At 38.4% G+C, this 19,033-nt stretch overlaps 1 protein-coding gene across 1 annotated transcript in view; it reads right to left on the bottom strand.

The window, feature by feature from the left end:
* Positions 1 to 18,691, bottom strand: part of VIPR2 (vasoactive intestinal peptide receptor 2) — a 51,398-nt gene extending 32,707 nt beyond the window's left edge. Inside the window, exons 1-4 of the mRNA XM_042817204.1 lie at positions 18,590 to 18,691; positions 16,442 to 16,544; positions 5,657 to 5,764; positions 3,439 to 3,536 (exon numbers count right to left, since the gene is read on the bottom strand). Coding sequence (XP_042673138.1) covers positions 3,439 to 3,536; positions 5,657 to 5,764; positions 16,442 to 16,544; positions 18,590 to 18,643 — 363 coding nt within the window. The 5' untranslated portion in view covers positions 18,644 to 18,691. The remainder of the gene's footprint in view (positions 1 to 3,438; positions 3,537 to 5,656; positions 5,765 to 16,441; positions 16,545 to 18,589) is intronic.
* Between the last annotated feature and the right edge of the window lie 342 nt (positions 18,692 to 19,033).

Below are 19,033 nucleotides of genomic sequence, written 5' to 3'. Positions count from 1 at the left end.
TACATTAGCTTATACTCTTATACTCATGCCCCATCCTTCTCACTTGAGCATGACAGAAGAATTTTGTATTCTCTTTCAGAAATAGTGGTCTCTAATCACATATTGTGAAAAAGTAATGAAAAATGCAGAATGTAATGTAAACAAAAATAGCATGACTCACAGGCAGACAGAAAAACACTGGCAGACAGCAACTATGCAATACATTTTCTTGAAAGGGACACATTCAATTCAGACTCAGGACAAACAATCCATTAGTCCAAGGCAATGGTCCACTTCACAGACAGTAGTAATGCACTTGTTTTCTAAAGGCAATTACAGACATTCAGGACAGTGTTTGTCTGAGTCAGTCCTGACTTTGCTACCTTGACTGCAACTGTTTTGGGAAGTACCCAAGGCAGCTCACTCAGGGTGTTACCTATGGCAGAAACCTAAGAATGGATGCTTGTGGAAAGTTGCCAAACCACGGATAATCCTTTCACTGATGATGTTCCATATAGGCACGTGCTGCAACAGTTTCATCATGTGTGATAGCACTGAGAATTTTCCTCTCCATGAATTTATCTTTGTATTACTGAAGTGTTTGAACCATATAGCCTGTGATATAATAAATGTCAGGTCAATTCAAGCTAAGATTAGATAATACTGTATTAGCTGACTTGTAGTCATCTTTTTTTTTTTTTTTTTTAAATAAAGTGGCCACATTTCAGTCCTTTACATTCACGAGGCAGCTTGACTTGTGCTAGTAATGCTGATAAAGAGCGTGATACCCTCTGAGGACATCTGGACTCGTGCGTCCAACTAAAAGGTCAGAATTGTTGACATGAAAGAAAAGGTTGCAGTGAATTTGTTCTGGGTTAACAGACCTTGACATGTTTTTCCCATATGGTCAAATCAAGTCACCCATTTTGCCACTGTGGTGCCACAAGCTCAAAGGAAATATACAAGAAAAAAGAAGATACTTATTAGAATGAACAAGATGAATCTGAAAGTTGATCTTGAAGGTCAGCAGCAACCAATTTTCTTATAGGAAAGAGATTGGAAGTATATAACAAAGATTGAAATACACAATTTGATGTGATGTGATGAAAACATAATTGTTTGTTCAGAGTCCTACTCTTCAAGGTGGTTACCTATAAATACAGACCCATTATAGACCTTATAAATGGGTCTATAATGGAAATTTATTCAGTACGGAAGATACAGGTATCAATCTGTAACAATTTCTACCTCTTCTGCAAACATTTTCTTCAGGGAAAGAGTATGGAAAAACATTTAAGACTTACCATAGGAAAAGTATTTTGTCACTTTTCCTAAAATATTATTTCTGTATTTACTTTAACTCTGAGAATAACCTCATACGTTGCCTGAAAAATATAGTCGCATGTAATTTTTATGTCCAAAACATTTTGTTATTTGAAGAGCTACGATTTCATTTTTAACTCTTTTTGTTGAAAATCTGGGTCAAATACAGTTGAAATATACTGATTAATACTGAGGAACGGCTTTTTGCTTAAGATGCTACCACTAACTGGTAAGATTTGAATTCAAGAAATCATCTGCTTTCTGTGTAACAGCTGGCATTTAAATGCCTCCTGAAATCTCAATACTGAGTGATATTTGCATTTTCTATAATTTTTCCCATGAAGAGATGCATTTAAACACTTCCTTTCCTGTTTTCCTTTTCAGATTTCATTCTGATAATTCCATCCTTTCTTAATTACAAAGAAAAACTACAACAAAACCCACAAACCAAACAAAAACCCTAAAACAACTGCATATTCTTATTATTCGCACAGGATCAGTTTGCCATCCAATATGTCTGCACTCCTGTATGGACTTTTTTTTTGACTTGTCAGTTTTAAGGTTAAAGAAGAATTATTGTTATGTTTCACTGAATTAACCAGTTATGATCTTCAGGCAAAGAATATCCTCTGAACAATGACAGTGACACTTGAGAAAAGTGGACAGTGGCTGTCAGGCCATGTTGCTTGAAACACAATCAGTGCTTGCACTTCCACTTTCCGTCCCTGCAACATGGTATGCATTTATGTTGTATACTATCTATGGCAGATGCCTAGAATATTCTCTCAATCGTGCTTCTGTTAATCATTTTCTCCCATATCTGCTCTCTACTTCTCTTCTAATTTTTATCTTCCCTTGTTTCTTATTTAATCTTTATAAGGCTTGTTCAAATGTCACTACTACTACCCATTTCCAGCCTCTCTAGCTTCATTCCTGTAAGTACAATCAACTTGCATTTCAAATTGCTCCTTTAAGTTAGTAGTAGCTACTTCAAACGAGATCTGCTTTTCTATTTCTACTGCTACTTCTACTAATTGAGTACATCTCACTACCTGAAATTTTGTCATTTGCTCATTTGATTTTTTTAAGTCTTAACCTATTTTGACTCCCTGTGACAAAGTCTGGGTTGATGACAGTGTTTTAAAGGGCTGGTTTAGCAGTAACATGGGATTGTTCCCAAGGAGTCAGACTGCACCAATGTTTTGAAATGCGTCTTCAGAAAGGATAGGAAGGTAATATATTCTAAAAATTCTTTATTGCTCATGCTCATCTACAGGCAGGGCTTTCAAATACAGAAAGAAATGGCAAGAACCATGTCTTAGCTAGAAAGCTAGCACATCTCTGCAGTAGGCTGGAATACATCTGCTAGAGCTGTTCCACATATATAATACAATTCAGGAAAACCCAAACGGTTAAGAATGTTTATCCACGAGATTACTTCATGTGCTCACAATAACAAAAGTACTGACACTGTGATCTGAAAACCATTTTTTGTAAACAAAATCTTGTGCCGCTAGAGTGAGTAGAAAAGCTGGTAGAAAATAGGCAAAACATCATGGAAAGAGTATTTCTCTAAATAACAAAGAACAAGAAATAGTTTCTACAAACTGAACAAATTCATTTTCCATTTGTACTATGTTTATGATGTCTTGATAGCTTTTTGAATCAATTCTAATAGCTAATCCAATTTTAAGTCTAACATAAATCTGCAATAATTCCAATGACCTATGTTAATTCTATTTTACTCATGATAACTTAGACATATCAGCAATCAAATGGTGCATACATTATTAACAGATTTATTACATTATTAGGATTTGTTATAATAGAAACATTTGGAAATAACACCATGCAAAACAAGTGCACAAGCTCAGTCAGTATTAGAAATGTGGATGCATTGCTGCACTTAACAACTGATCATAGCCTTATGTTTCAAACAATTACAAAATTCTATATTTCTGTTTTTGTCTTACATGACATTTGCAATCTAAGCACGTGGCAAGCAATGCTACCAAAAATGCCTACAGTTTGTTACTAATTCTGATTGAATAAAATAGGATTATTTGGAAGCACATTATGTCTCATAGCTATTTTGAACATCAGCATTTAAATGAGTTGAAAAAATGTTCTTCCTACCTTATAATCATCCTCATAGTCATTATATCCACAAGTACTTAAGATGTCAGGAAAAATATCTGACCATCCATTACTGGTACAATTTTTGCTAATATTTCCTGTAAAGCAAAATTTGAGAGTTTAAATCAGAAGGATTCAAAAGGCTACTCAACAATGAATGTAGCCAATCTAATTTTGTTATCCTCTGGAAACATGCTGTTAATATACTCTATTTCCTAAGTCTCCTGTTAAATCAACTCATCTGTTTCCTATCATATGCTCTTCATTAACTTTACTTTGACTTTCACTACTGCTCCGAGTAGTCTCTACAGTAAAGAAATATTCCAAGTTGTGATGGTAGGCTTCCGCTCTGGTACAGCAGCTATTCCTGTTACATCTGCAAAAGCCTGAAATATTTTGTTGTACTGTCTGAAGTATTCTAGAAGGAGGCTTTCAGTTCATTTTATGAAGAGGATAACTTGTAGATTAGCTAATCTGAAAGAAAAGTAATTTCAGTGAGAGTATTCTGACTTTAACTTTTTCCTAGAAGGCAATACCACATGATCTCCTGAAGAGTTATTAAAGCTCTTAGATATTATGGTGGTGAATTATTGCTACAGCAAACATCAGTAGAGCTTGTAATGGATTTTAAAGGCTGAACTTTGTGTAAGGTTGAGGAATGATGACATAAATACACATGCTGAATCTTAACCTTTGAACCAGTCACTGATGTTCTTACAGAAGATACAGAAAATGGAAAAGGAATTCTGAACTGTTTCATAAAAGATTTTTTGATTGGAATTGAGAAAATAAGTTGATTGCTCTCCCATGTGAAGTTACTCAAATGAGATTGGGGCAATCTATAATAGTACTCCTTGATCTAACGAATATGCACTAATATTCATCCAATATGAAACAGCTTGAGAAAATCTGATGTTAGAATAAACAAAAGTCATTAAAATTATTATAATTTACTCTTAAAATGTTAAATCATGAGCAACTACCCTTCATCTTTCTTACAGCAATTTAAATATTCATGATGCTTGTCTTTCTAATAACATATTGTTATGGTTTGGAGTTTATTACTGGTCTTTAACAAACTTGAAGATGCCTGCTTTCCATCACCCAGGGGCAAATAAATGTGTCACAGATCAGCTTAAATCAAGAATAACCAAACATATTCGTATAAATTCCAAACTAAAACTTTTCTGATTTTTATCTTGCTCCTCAGTTACTTCTTCGCACAATGTCTTCAGCAGAAAGTTGTACATACACTACGAGGGGTCGATTTGCAAACCACAAAACCTCTCTAACCTTCTTATACATTCTAAAATGCCTTCACTTTATAAGTAGATAAAGATTCTTCGATTAGGCAGAGCAGAGGAACATGTTAAAAGAATACCTGAAAGGTGCTTACAGTGAGAGCTGTCTGGTCTCTTCTCACTAGTGGCAGGCGACAGGACGAGGGGAAACGGCCTTAAGTTGCACCAGGGCAAGTTTGGGTTGGATACCAGGGAAAACTTCTTTACAGAAAGGGTTGTTAAACATTGGAATAAGCTCCCCATCCCTGGATGTGTTTAAAAACCATTTGGCTGTGGTGCTCAGGGACTTGATTTAGTGGAGGGCTGTTAGAGGTGAGGTAGTATGGTTTGATAGTGGTTGGATTCAATGATCTTTAAGGTCATTCTATGAGCAATTCTACGATCCTATGAACAGGTCTTAGGAATCTTACACTGAGGAGTTCATTTCAGCTTCTATTTAAAAGCAGCATGAAAGGTTTCATAATAATTCCCTTAAATTTTAATAGCAGTAATTTTTTGCTATTATGTGTTAATGTTGGCTCGTAACTCTCATGAAGGCAAGGCAGAGCACCTCTCCTAAGCACAGAAGGAACAACCTGTATGTAATCTGATGGCAGATGTTAGAGATGTCAGTCCGGTTCAGCGGCATTAATTATTAATGCAGACAGGCCCAGAAGAGTAAGCAACATCTACAGCTTTGATGAGCTGCACTGTATCAGAATTTATGCACATTTAGTACCTAAACTAAGAATACCAGATGGACCACAAAGACAATTATTTGGTCCTTCCATGATGTATCATGAACAGCTCTGTAGAAAATCTGTTATTTCAACTCTTAAAAAAACTAAAACCTTAGGCTCCAAGTCAACATTTTTAACACATTATTTTATCAAACACTAAAAAGAAATAAGAAAAAAATACACTTTGAAATTAAATACCTGGTTTTCCAGAAAAAAGGCTAAATATTTTTGGGCAAGGGACAGTGACAGTCTCTCCAACTTTTGCAGGACGCCAACAGGTGATGTTATCCCAAACTCCAACACATCCTTAAAGAAAAACAACAGTAAGAGACATGAAAGCTCTGCCTGGGACTAGCCATCCACTGTCTTTACCTCATTAATAAGTATCTAAGACTCAGTGGAAGCTTTGGATTAGTACTTCAAGACAGATCAAACTTGAAAGAAAGCCACAGAGATTATATTTTCTTTGAAAATATTTGGGGAATCACAAAAGTCTAATGATTAATCAGCTTCTTTTAAGTCAGTCAATATACTTGTTTTCAAAATGTCTCATCAAAACCATGTCACGCTAAGGAATGATAAAGAATGTAATAAGTAACTTCTGAGTATTAATATAATCTAGGAGCAAGTTCAAAATTTTGAGAATCTCTTAATCACAGTTAAATGAAACTTTTAATGTGCAGTAATTGGCAAACTGAACGTCACAAAGAAATATTTAAGTAATTCATTGGTCTCAGCAATGCCTATATGATGGAAATACATCGTGACTGGGGAATTCTTGGAATAATAGGTATGGACTTACAAAATCTTCTCTCCTAAATTAAGTAATGGAGATTCAAACAAAGAATGCTTCTGTATGTTGATTTCAGGAAGGAGGTCATAAAACTTCATAGGAACATTTGATGGTAATACTAGTAACAACTTGCTACTGATAGATTGCATTCGTTAAGGCTTTGCCCATGCTGACATCTGCATAAATGTTCTCCAGAGGAATCAGTTGCTCATGGAGACTGAGTCCTTCTTCATTCCTTTTAGAAGAACACAGCTCCAATTCAGAAAGACAGTGTCAAAAGTAAGAGATTACTAGGAGGAATACTTCACAAAGTTTACTGTGTGGGTATGTTACATGTAATGCCTTACCCTCCACTGCTTTGTATACTGCATCAACATTTCAATCCCAAAAGATATGCAAATTTATTATATTCCCTACATTGCATACCTTCCCATACTCATTTCAATTAATAGGGTGCGTAAGACAATGTAAAATGGAACCTGGTCAAGCAACTCAAATAATTTCCATCATAAGTTAGATCCACTCCTACGTCCTGCGCCATCACCACATCCTACTTCATTTGTAATAACGAACCTACTTTTTTTTGTTTTATAATGCTTTCCATGGCAAGTCCCTTTATATCACTTTGTCTCTAATGGCAGCTGATGGGAGGGTAGGAAAGGGGCAAAGAAGTTATTTCCCGATTATTCCATCTCCCATCTTCTGTACTACCTTATGGACAATTTACCCACTGCTACAAATTGTTTGTGGGCATCTTTACAACATGTTTTTTTTTCTTGCAAAGTAGGCTGCAAGGTGGCACTCAGTATCCAGGATGTCCTCCAGAAGTACGTGGGTCTGAGAAGAGAGGTTCATCCAGTGTACTTAGAGCAAATCTGACCTGTAAGTATTCTTGACTGGCCTTTAAGACTTCAAGGACCTCATCTCCATAGAATGCACTGCTCACTTGTTTAAATTCATATATTTCTAAAGCAGACTCCTAATAATGTTCAGAGGAATTTCATTCTCAAAACATGCATTTCTTCCCAAGAGAGTCTGAAGTTATTAATTTAGTTGCAGAATCTAGACAGTATGTACTTGTATTCTAATCAATCCCACTCTCATTTGCTTAAAGCTGATAAATATTGGTTTGTCAAGATTTCCAATTACTTTGAAGGGGACTATTTACTCTGGTTCATTTAATAACTCTTAACTCCTAGATCAATATATCTGACTTCTTTCAGCTTTACCTTATGGTAAGGGAAACTTAGGACTGGGAATTATGAAAGTGGCACTCCTTCCAGCTGTATTCTACAACCAGATGAGAAGATCCTGTTGACAACTCTTTCCAGGTTTCTAGTCCTTACCTTTTGAATGAGTTTTTTTAGCGACTGATGTAGAGTGTAAAGGCTCCTTGACCTTCATAATCACTCCTTTTTCCTGATAATCCCACAGTTTGTCCTTTCCAGTGTATCTACCCCTACAGTTGGTTCACATTTTTCTTTCAGAACTGGCTTGTGAGTTTTTTCTAACCTGTGTTTTACCTGTTTATCTTATGCTCCCTCTGATATTTGTGGCCTTTTTTAGCATTAGTAATGCTACCTCTGAGGCCATGCTGATTTGTCCTTTTATACACAATTTAAAAAATAAGGTTTATATCTTCATACCCTTTGAAGTCAACAGAACTTAAACATCTTTGGGTGCTTCCTGAGTTGCAGTACTGGATTAAATTAAGCCTTACTCCCGTGATCTAACACTAGGGTTTATGCAAAACAAAAGAATGCAAACCCCAGCCAAACCAGGTCATGCTTCCTTTCCAATTGATTTAAAGCCAGAAACAACATCAACAACATCACATACAAGTAATCATAGAGACAAAGAAACTGTTTTCTTCATCTGCCATCACTCATAACTATAGTGGCAAAATGAAATTCTTTTGGCTTGGATAGATGTACTGCCTGAGCCAGCATGAACAAGTTCTGGATTGCACAGTAATAATCAGCAGCTTGTGTGACTTCAGACCTTTTTATTTCACCCCAATTTTCACTAACAATTGAGAGCTGAGATGAGACATCAGAGCATTCATGCACATCCATAAAAACTGACTACTTGCACAGATTTTCTCTTCTGTTTAATAAGCACTCTGTAAGACGGTGGATTTGCTATCGTAATCTGCACACAACTCAGAAGCCTTTATCAATTAGTATCGTGCTACTATATGGACTAAGAAAAGCTTTTGCTAAAAAGGCAGCTGAACAGTGTAGACCTTGGAGTGTCATCAGTAACACACACAAAAACAAAAATCCTAACAACCAAATCACGGAATTCCCAAACTCTTATTCAAGCTTTGCTTAACATAAAATCTCACACAGAAATACAGTGGTCCAAGTGTAATTCTCATCACTATCAACACAATTTGCTTCACATCTTGAAGATAGCTTGGTAGGAAGTAAAACAGTATGCAAATTTTTGATGTTCAAAACATTACAAGTCACAAACAATTTGCATGAAATAGATGTTTTACCTCAGATCTTCCTCGGTATTTTAGGATTTTAGAGGCATTTACTGCAGAGAAAAGAACGATAGTTTTTTGTACTCCTTCAATCAAACAGATGAAATAGCACAAAAGATGCATTTCTACAGAAGAACACTTTCAAATGCATCAACAATCATCAGAGAGAAGTTTGAGTGTTTGTCATCAGAATTCTATGAGCATCACGCCTCAATTTACGTATACCTGTATTTACTATTGTACAGGAAATCTGAGGAAACTGCTAAGATGTCCTAGAAGCATTTATATTCACTGAACAACTACAGTGTGATTCTGAAAACTGGTCTACAGCTAACAGCTGAAACGTACCTGTTATTGCACACTGTATTGCTAGAGGATTCTGTAAGAGTAACTGCAAAACAATACTCACATTTCTGGGTTCTCAGCTCACCTTTTCCCATTCCCACTCCAATTACTACATACTTTTAACAATATTGCAGTCATATATCATTTTTTTACCAAAACTGTTTTGTTATGGACTTGTTGAGCAAGTCCATAAACTTCCATAAGCCTGCCTTTTCCATGTCAGCTTTCCCTCATAGTACAGCATAAGTTTCATCATGCACGACTGAAAACTGCTGTTAGTTTCCTGCCAATCTTGGAAATTCAAAACGGAGACCTAGATGGGATTTGCAGGACTTCAAGCAAGTGCTGCTCTTTACCGCTGTCTCATTTTACAGTCAACACTGAGATACATGAAATATTGTCAGAGGGTCATATGCTAATATTCTTACCTAGTGGAAAACATATAATTCACTTGATTTGAATGTTTGGTTTTTAATGCTTGTGATATACCTCCAGATACCTCATAATGAAAGGAATTTTAAAAGACTATAACCTAAATTTTGTTTCTCATTTTTTGCAGTTTCCATATAGGCATATTCATCATCCTTCTACCTGACACTTGGTCTCTGAGAAATAAGCTTGCTTATAAACATACTTCTTCACCTCTTACAGTACAACACTGGGTTATCACTTGAAAATGCTGCATATATATATATATATATATGTATATATATACATACACACACATATAATAACCACTAGGTGGCACTTTGCATTTGGATTTTAAAATTGCCAATTCAGAGAGAGGTTTAACATTTTTTTAAACTAAATGTTCATGATACATGAAACAAAGTGAAATTCCTTTGAAAATCTGCCAGGAAGTTGTCAACTACTCTATGGTTTGTTTTTCAAGCAGGGAAACATTTTGATTTTTGTACTTAACTTGACAAAGCAGAAGCAACCTCACCTCTTATGGGCAATGTTTTCCAGACTGTAGAACACCACTGCATGTAATTTAGGCTACATGGGAATTTATGAACATACACGGAATGAAATTCTTTCTACATTTTAATACGAGTAATAAGAAAGAAAGGAAAAGGAGGGGGTCCAGAAACAATGAGCTAGCAAATTGGAAGCAAAAAAAACCACAGAAGAACAGCTTAAAGAGGTAGCAGGAAGAAGACAGTGGCAAAAGCCTTTGCTGTTTGAAGTTACTTTGCTAAAATTATCTTCCATGTACCTTTGCCCGGATCCTGAATACATCACAGTGTTCCTGTGCAGCCTCAGCTGGGGATGTCCCAGTCTTCTGACCATGGTCCCATCCCAGCTCAGGCCTGGGCCTTCAGCTGTGCTGCTGGTGCACATCTTCAGCCTCCCCACAGCCATGCCCATGCCTGCTTCCACCTGGGCCCTGACTCACTGCTGTGGCCCTACCTGGCCATTCTAGGGCTTTCTAACCCTTGTTCCCTGCATCAGGCTTGGTCATTACTCCCACCCAGGCCCGATGCCTCCCAAGAGGTGCCTGATGCCTGCACTCTGCTCTGCTCCATGCCTATGGCTGGAACAGGTCCGCGAGCTGGCAGAAACATGCTCATGTGTATGTGAGAAGATTGGCTGCAACGCTGTCCAGGAGCACCTCCAGTACGCCTGTCTTTAACGAAAACACTCTTGTGAAACTGTGCACAGTGCATACAAGCTCTGATTAGTCAGAAACAGAGGAAATGGAAATATAAACTTTTTAAATTACTGATCAACAGAAAGGAATCACGCACAGCAAGCAGAATTTTGGAAGTTTACACACACTATACCAGATTGAACTAATAAAAATAAACATCAAAACAATAGATTTTAATCTCCTATTGACCTAAGACGTTTGCCATTTACAGATTTTTAAAAGCCAGTCCTATTAGTAGGAGTGCTAAAAATTGTGTTCTTGATGCTTCCTGGAGGATGACTCAAGTTTTCACTTAACAAAACATTTAAAAGAACATTATTTCCTTTCTGAAGAACAGCTGCCCACCAGAAAACCAAAAACCAACAGGTCGATTTTATTTTTTGAGGTAATTCATATATTCTTAGAGTAATGTAATGAAATATGCAAGTTTTTCCATTCAAGTATATCTCACTTTCCAATTACTTACAACAGCATATGGTTTGTGTAAGTAGACTGCATTCCCATCTCACTACACAAAAAAATTTTTTTAATATACAGAAAAAATAATTATCATATAGTCAATTACGGCATAATATGGTCAAAGCTGCTAATACCATTAAATATCAATCTCGTTTTCATAGAGAATTCACCAGAAAATATTAAAAATAAAGTATTGGAGACATTCTCACCTATGAGCTATTTGTTGTATTAACCAGTAATTTTTTAGAGCTTTGGTATTCAGAATTGCTTCTTCATGGATGGCATGGATGCCTGCCATGGCCAAAGACGTCTCTACCAGGACTCAAATTCAAAACTACACAGGGCAGATGTTTCTTTAAGAATCTTCCGGAGAGCAAAATTAATTCTCTTACAGATGTACAGCTTATTTTTTCAGGCTCCAATTACTAATATCCATTGCTCACTTTCTACTTACCTTTTGGGGGCACAGGAATTTTAGACCTTCAAAATTGTGGAATATATCTGTGGCCACTCAATGCCTCCTTTCTTTGAAAAATACATTTCTTACTGTCACTCTTAGTAACTTCACGATGTGGAATTTGGAATGAGGCTGACCAGGATATTTTCTTGATCTTTGCTATTTATTACACATTAGTTAGTTTTCAGTAGGAAACTGCACTTCCCATACCTTCTTTCATTCAAAGTACTCTCTCACCTATGGTCCGGCTCCTCATAAGACTACCCAGCTATTTTCTGCTCTGAAATAACTAAGTATAACTTTCACCATAGACAGTTTTACATGGTTCCATTAACAATGGCAGCTCAACTAATTAAAACCATGAGCAACCAAACATTCAAAGCAGACCCCTCAGTTCCTTAAATATTTTTAAAAATTGTGTGAACCAAAAAGCAGCATGCTTGTACTGCAGCAAGAAAGGCAGCAATTCAGATCTGAAAAAGCCAAAGTGTTCCTTAACAACCCACTGGTGCTGTGTGAAAGAAGTTCCATGGTCCAGTTATCATTAAATTCTATATTTAATGCTACCTCAGATAAATCTAAGCAGTCTAACCAAAACATAACCCTGACTACTGAGCTGACAGCCTTGCCCACAGCAGCGGGTTTGGAGCTTGAGGATCTTTAACGTCCATTCCTATCTATGCCAGTCCGTGATTCTACGGAACACACCTTACAGAGCCAACAAGTGCAAAAACAAACAGGAACTGACAGAGGACCCTGAAAAGACTGCAAGGATTAAGAAAGAGGGGACCCATCAGGAGAAACACCTCATCCAGCTTTGTGTAAATCTCCAACATAAGCAAGGGAAGAGAGCGATCTTCAGGTTGGCATAATTACACTCACAGTCAGTTCTTCACTTGTGCAACACAGTTATGTACGTGTGCGTGTGAGTCTGGAATGCAAGACAGACACCTTCCTTACTGGAGAAATAACCTTAATAGCAGAGGTTAGTTAGACAAACTAGCTTTTGGTCCATTAGAATATTTACCCCACCATTCTGAAGAGCTTTCAGAGAAATTTGGTGTTGGAATCACCGCGTGAAATTCTACTGACTGTAATTCCAGTGATAAGATTTCGGTTTAACTTCTTTTTCCAAAGCCATTTCTCTTTCCACCTGTATTCTTTCCTCAGTGTTAAGATGTCAAATTTAAAGTAAATATGTTGTCTGGCAGACAGGTCTCACAAAAATGCATTTTGGAGAGCAAGATCCAAAAAGACTCATTTAATTATATAGCCATTCAGTCCAAAATGAATTAAAAAATATACATATATATTCTTCTTGTTCTAGAATCCTGTTACAAAGTCTGTTGATTTAGTTTTAACATTTGGATTCTAAGACTTCACTTTTCACTTAAAGGAACAGAAATGAATCAATTGTTCTGTAAGGTAAAATTCTAAATACAGAGGAAATGCCAAAATTTGCAATCAGCCAATTTTTGCGTGTGTACAATTTATGTAATAGGAGCTTTCTATTTTATTGTGAAAACACAAGCCATGGGTAGAAGGTAAAAGATGAAATACTGTTTTCTCATACAGACCTCCAGGTCTGCAACTTCTGAGCAATTTAGAATGGAAATCACCTGCCCTCTGAAAACAAGATGACAAAAAACCTCACCCCACCTCTCAGGCTTTCAGCTTAGGTGCATCTGTACCTTGGGAATAAACAAATGAGGATGGAGGCTGTCCTTATTGAATAAACGACTAGATTTGCTAGAGATCACCACACAGGCAAAGGCCCCAACACAGACCTCTGGAGAGTGGCTTTTTTCCCCTACAAGGAGTGCAATGCTCTCCACTAACAGAAGAGAGGCTAATGCCTGAAATTCCCCCAAAGGGTGCGAAGTAGAAAGTTATGTGCTTTTAATATATCATTAACACTGTTCAAAGGATATTTACAGAGCATTTATACAGTGTTTCCATGCAAAACCCACTGATGCCTTCTTAAACCATGAAGCAAGGTCTTTGTGGACTTCATAGCTAATGATTTACTCAGTTAAATTCTACTGCATGTCATAAGGTAGATGACTATAACATCATTTTATGATTTAAAAAAAATTCCCATTATCATTAAATCTTTCCTCAATGTGTCCCCACCACACAGTTGAGAATAGTCAACATATATACAGTATTCCTAATGTAATTACTGTCCAGACCAAAGAAAAAACTGCCTGTCCCATAAAACTCAGCAGTTCCAAAATTCATTAGTGGTGTATGCTGGTCAAATTCTGGAGCGTATTACACAGAGCTGTGAAGGCCACACAGCTGTTCCGAAAGTTAAAAGAAAAATTTTAATAACTGATAATTTGAACTGGGGCTCAAGCCTCTCACTGAGCCTTCGTTCCCAAATCCTAGACAGAACCTTGGGTTTCACTGCAACTTTTGTGAGGCAGGTAGCATTTACTGATGTCAGAAAAGTGTGACAAGGACTGTACAGTTATCTTTCTCATTCAGGAAAAACTGAAGTGGGTTTTGTGGATTTATTGTAATGAATTGATTTCAAGTGCAATACAAGTCTTGGGGGCAGAGTTAGAGCTTGGACCAGTTCCAGCTTGCCAATTTTCATTAGTAACTCTTCTTTATCAGCAGTCAGAGCATCACTGCAACAATCGGCATGTCTCTGTTTTAATGTTCCTTACATCTCTCCATGAATACAGAGTTTATTAGGAAAATAAGGACACAGAGAGAATTAATATTTTAGGAAATGGATGTTTCTGACATAGACTCTTCTGGTCAAGTTCTTAGTGAAGATATCTATAACATGAAGCACAGGTATGTTCTGTTATATCAAACACAGTTTCTAAGGGTTCGTTACCACTGGGGCTATGTTCCAATCTCCTCTGAAGTGGAATATTCCATTTGTTTAAGCCAGGCATTCAATTAAATGTATAAATCCTTCCACTGCTGTATTATCTCTACCTGCAGGGCTGAATCAACAGCATCAGACGTATAGTCTTCCAAGATACAAAGCTCTTACACAGCAGTTTGCTGTCAGGAAGCCCCCATCTTCCCCGCTCTGGCAGAAACATTGCCAGAAAAAACTTCTTCCCCTGGGAAGCCCAAAATAAAACTGTTGTGCATGACAAGGATTCCCTTCGAGCAGCCTAGTATCTGGATCACAAAAACAGATCTTCAAGAAAGCCTGACTTTCAAAGCCTTATAATAGCTAATAATGTGTTTATTAATTCATCATTTAATTCATTAAGCAGGCCAATAATTATTTATCCATCTGGCTTCACACTCATATTATTTGTGTAACAGCCATCTATCTTATCACTCATACAAATAAAATGTAAATGATGTATTTTTATTATAATAGTTTTAATTACTGATCTGGATTAATCAAAAATAGCTTGCACTAAAACACAAACTACTGATGATCCTTATAATTATTTTATTGTATATAAATTGGTATTAGAGCATACACTGAGGAATTTATTCTCCCAAATCAAAAAGTGGAGTGGAGAAGGGATCCTGATCTGAGATTGGTGTTTATGGTCACAGGACACTGCTGGTGGCAGATCCTTAAGGTACCATCTTCAGACAGAATTCAAAACAGATTGTGAAAAAACAAATACACCACGTATCATCTAACAATACCAAGGGAAAACTACTGCACTACAAGAGCTGCAGTCTTCCAAGGAGCCCAGTTATTCTGAGATGACATGCACCTGGACTACAAGAGGAAAAAGGCAGGACATCAATGACCAATTCAATCTAATTTGAAACTACATACTTACAACCACCTGAAAAGTGTTTGACAACAGAAATTTAACGATGCGTCACTACTTTGCAAAAATCAAGATCTTCTTTTGGACTTAAAAGCATGCAGTTGCTCTTAGATCTAAAGTCTCCCACTTCTTTTCCAGCACCTTGCTGAAAACCCACCCTTCCCTTCAATATTTTACATGTTACCAGAAGAGCATTGGGCATGTAATGCATGCAAATAAAGCGTTCCAAGAAGAACTTTACCCTGCTCGTGTGTTCTGGCATACTGTTTACAAAAGATAATTAATTATAAAACACTTATACTTTTGCTAGTTTAAAAAACAAAACAAGCAAACAAAAGCAACACAGAAATTCAATACTGACTTGCAACTTTCCTAAAAAGCTCAAATTTTTAACAAAGTTCTGCCTTTCAAATAAAATGCAAACATAAAAAAAATACATAAAAGATAAATTCTTCCTTTCAATTTCAAATTACCATTGGGTATATTTGCAAAGAAAGTAAAAGCACTACAGTAACATAGGATATTAATTTTCTGAATGTCACACTATTGTCCAATTTTTCCTTCGCATGACTGTGGTCTTCTTGGGGTGAATGTTATCTTTTGCCTACATCATCTTCTGCCTGCTAAACCCAGTGATTCTACCACTAGTATTTTACTTTTAACAAGTTCCAGAGAGAGACTTTTGTACCAAGGCTTTTAGCTTTTCCTCAGTTCTCAGTTCCTTGTTATTCCCTGTCACTACCAGCACGCAGCTCCTCTGCCCATGCAACATAGCATGAGCATACACTTTCTCTCATCCAGCATCACACCCAGTGCATGCCCAGCCTGGCACAATTCTCACCGTATGCTAACTCCAGTTGCAATTTGAAGGCTAAAGCTGCATGTGATCCAGAATACATAGAAATTATATGCACAATATAGAGAAACGTGGCAACCGCAACCGAGTGAGCAAAAAAGGTAAAGAGAGAAAAATGTGATACTCCAGTTTTCTCTACATTATAGTTCATCTTTTCTTACCTTTGTAGTCCACTGGTTTTGCATGCTTTAAAAGTTCCATGCATTTTGTTTCCTCCTTGTGAATCTCCAGCTGAAATCTGCATTCTGGATGGACACCAATCACCTGTGTCAAATTAACAAAGAAGCCAGGGTCTTGAAACACAAATCAAAATGCTTTATGAAGGGTGCAACTACTGATAGTGAAAACCACAACCTGAACTGATGCAATTTTTACCAAGCATGTGCTGGGCATTTTACACACACAGTCGGTGCCCATTTTGGCTTCTCACATAAGGACTTCTCAGAACAAAATATTAAAGTAATGCACCAGAGCATTTAATGATTCTCCATGTAGCATTCCAAAGCCAATTGTCATTTACACAAAAATACTTAACTATCTAGTGAATTCACTAATGCTGTTGCTTCCCTTTTTCCAGAAAAGCAATTGGTTAAACTGAAGCAGGAAAATAACACATTTGCTGCTTCCTCCCCTCCCCCTCATCTTTCTTTAAGCATATGCTCTTCTATTAAGTCAGGAAGCTGAAAGTTTTAATATGAGTGACAGAACATGAAAACTGGTCAGCCTGTATTATCTTTGACATGGTAAATTTTGATTTTCTTCTTCCTTTTTCCACCATGTATACTTTATCTCTGAAGGTCTCAGAGCATGATTGTTTGATTCAGGCAAGTGCTACACGGGAAAAAAAGCCTTCCTTTTAAAATCCTATTTTTAAAATTGTATTCTCTTCATTCACTTACGGCTCTGGCTCTGCTTATTTATGTTGATGGGAAGAGACAGGGATGGAGATGGGAGACAGAAAAAAGGCACCGGAAACTGGGCTGATATCAGTTGGATTCTCAGAGATCATAATGAAATAAAACATCGGTATGTGTACTTCAGTCATCCAGTAGAAAGAAAAGACACATACCTCCACAGTAAAAGCGAGGTATCTTTCCTCCTTTTTCTAGGAGACAATAGCAGAGTCTGGTAATAGCCTATGATTCATTACACACAACTTTTCATAATGGCAATAATTAATTAATACGTGATTGTAGATCCAAGAACCTTGGAGCCAGAGTTAGGACTGAGAACCTGTTGTCCTACAGGCTCCTGGTAGCCAGGTGCACAGCCATTTAGAACGCAGTGTGGTGGCCATAAGCACAGCAGGGGCTGCTATAAAACTCACGTGAATCTCTCTTCTCCTCCAAACTAATCATTTCACATCAGAGCCTTATCTCCTTTTACCCTATTACGACTATTTTTATTCTGCACTTTCAAGTAGATTTCTTCTAGGGAGTCCAGATTCTTAAATTAGGATTTCCAGCAGTTATCACAGGAAGTTCAGAGTTAAACTGAAGATATCACTTTGCTATGTACTGTCTGCTCTCCAAATAGCTCCTATTTCTAATGAAGGCTTGAGTAAATGTAGTGACTTATCTAGATTTTCCTTTCACGTAACAGATTTTGGAAAGAAAAAGAAAATGCTTTCCCAATTGCAAACATTCAGTAGATCTCTTATGCATCAAAAAGTGTTATGATTAGCAAGTCTGAAGAGGGTGAGTTCCACTGCACAGAAACGTTAAATAGTTGAAGAGCAAATCAAATCAGCTACTGAGATGAAGAAAACTTGCAAATCTTCGACCTCTGGCACTTGTGGAGTAAGTACAGGCTTCCCGCTATCGGTGATCTATAGTGAAGATTACTTTGAGAACATCAATTTGGTTGCACTTGAAGGCAATCACTTTTCAAACACAGAACGTGTGCCAAACCGTACAGCTGCCCCAGCACACAGCCCTCCAGACGTATCTCTCCAGGCTGAGGAGATGGGGGGCTCCAGCCTGACAGCGCCCTGTTACATCCAGGACCCCAGAAGGAATGCCGAGGGCACTCGCTCAGGGCCGGTCACCGAAGTGCATCGCCCTGCTTTCCCAAGCGCAGGTTGTTTGTAAGCAGGGATTAGACGGATCAATGCTTAAAAACGCAGATATGAACGGAAGGCACCTTAAAGGTTTTCATACTCGGGCTGATTTTTACAGCAGCGCCCGTGAAACACCTCGGTCCCGGCGGCGCAGAGCAGCGCCTTCTGCTCCGTCCGCGGCGCCCGCACTCCCTCTCACGAGGCGCTCTCCCGCACCTGCTCCGCTCCGCCTGAGCGCCCGCCGACTTACCCGCCGCAGGTTCCAGCTGAGGGAGAGAAGGAGGAGGATCGGCAGGTTCCTCATGCCAGCCGAGTGCCGGCGGGCCGCGCTGCCCCGCGCCGCTCCGCGGGCCCCCTCGGAAGGCGGCGAGCAGCAGCCGGGTCCCGCCGCCGCACCATAGGGCCCGAGGGGCGCCCGGCCGAGCCCCTGCCCCTCGGGCGGCCGCCGCCCTGAGGCTGTAGGCGGCTCCCGCGCCTGCCCCCGCCGGCCGCCCGCTCCGGCTGGCAGCTCCCGGCCCGACTGTGCACTGCCCGCAGGCTCGCTGCGTTCAGCTCCTCCTCTGCACTCCGGCTCGCTTTCCTCCCGCTTACTCCTCAACCCCTCTCCTCCGCTTTTCTCCTCCTCCCTCTTCTCGCCGCTCCCGCTCCCTCCCAGAAGTGCGAGCCGCTGCCCTTCGACGGGACGTCCCCCCTG

This window comes from Centrocercus urophasianus, unplaced genomic scaffold (genome assembly GCF_019232065.1).
Source record: "Centrocercus urophasianus isolate 14NV4802_14NV808 unplaced genomic scaffold, USGS_Curo_1.0 seq_16, whole genome shotgun sequence".
Lineage (NCBI taxonomy): Eukaryota > Metazoa > Chordata > Aves > Galliformes > Phasianidae > Centrocercus > Centrocercus urophasianus.
Note: the sequence above shows the minus strand (reverse complement) of the source record. Positions and strands in the feature narration are given on the sequence as shown.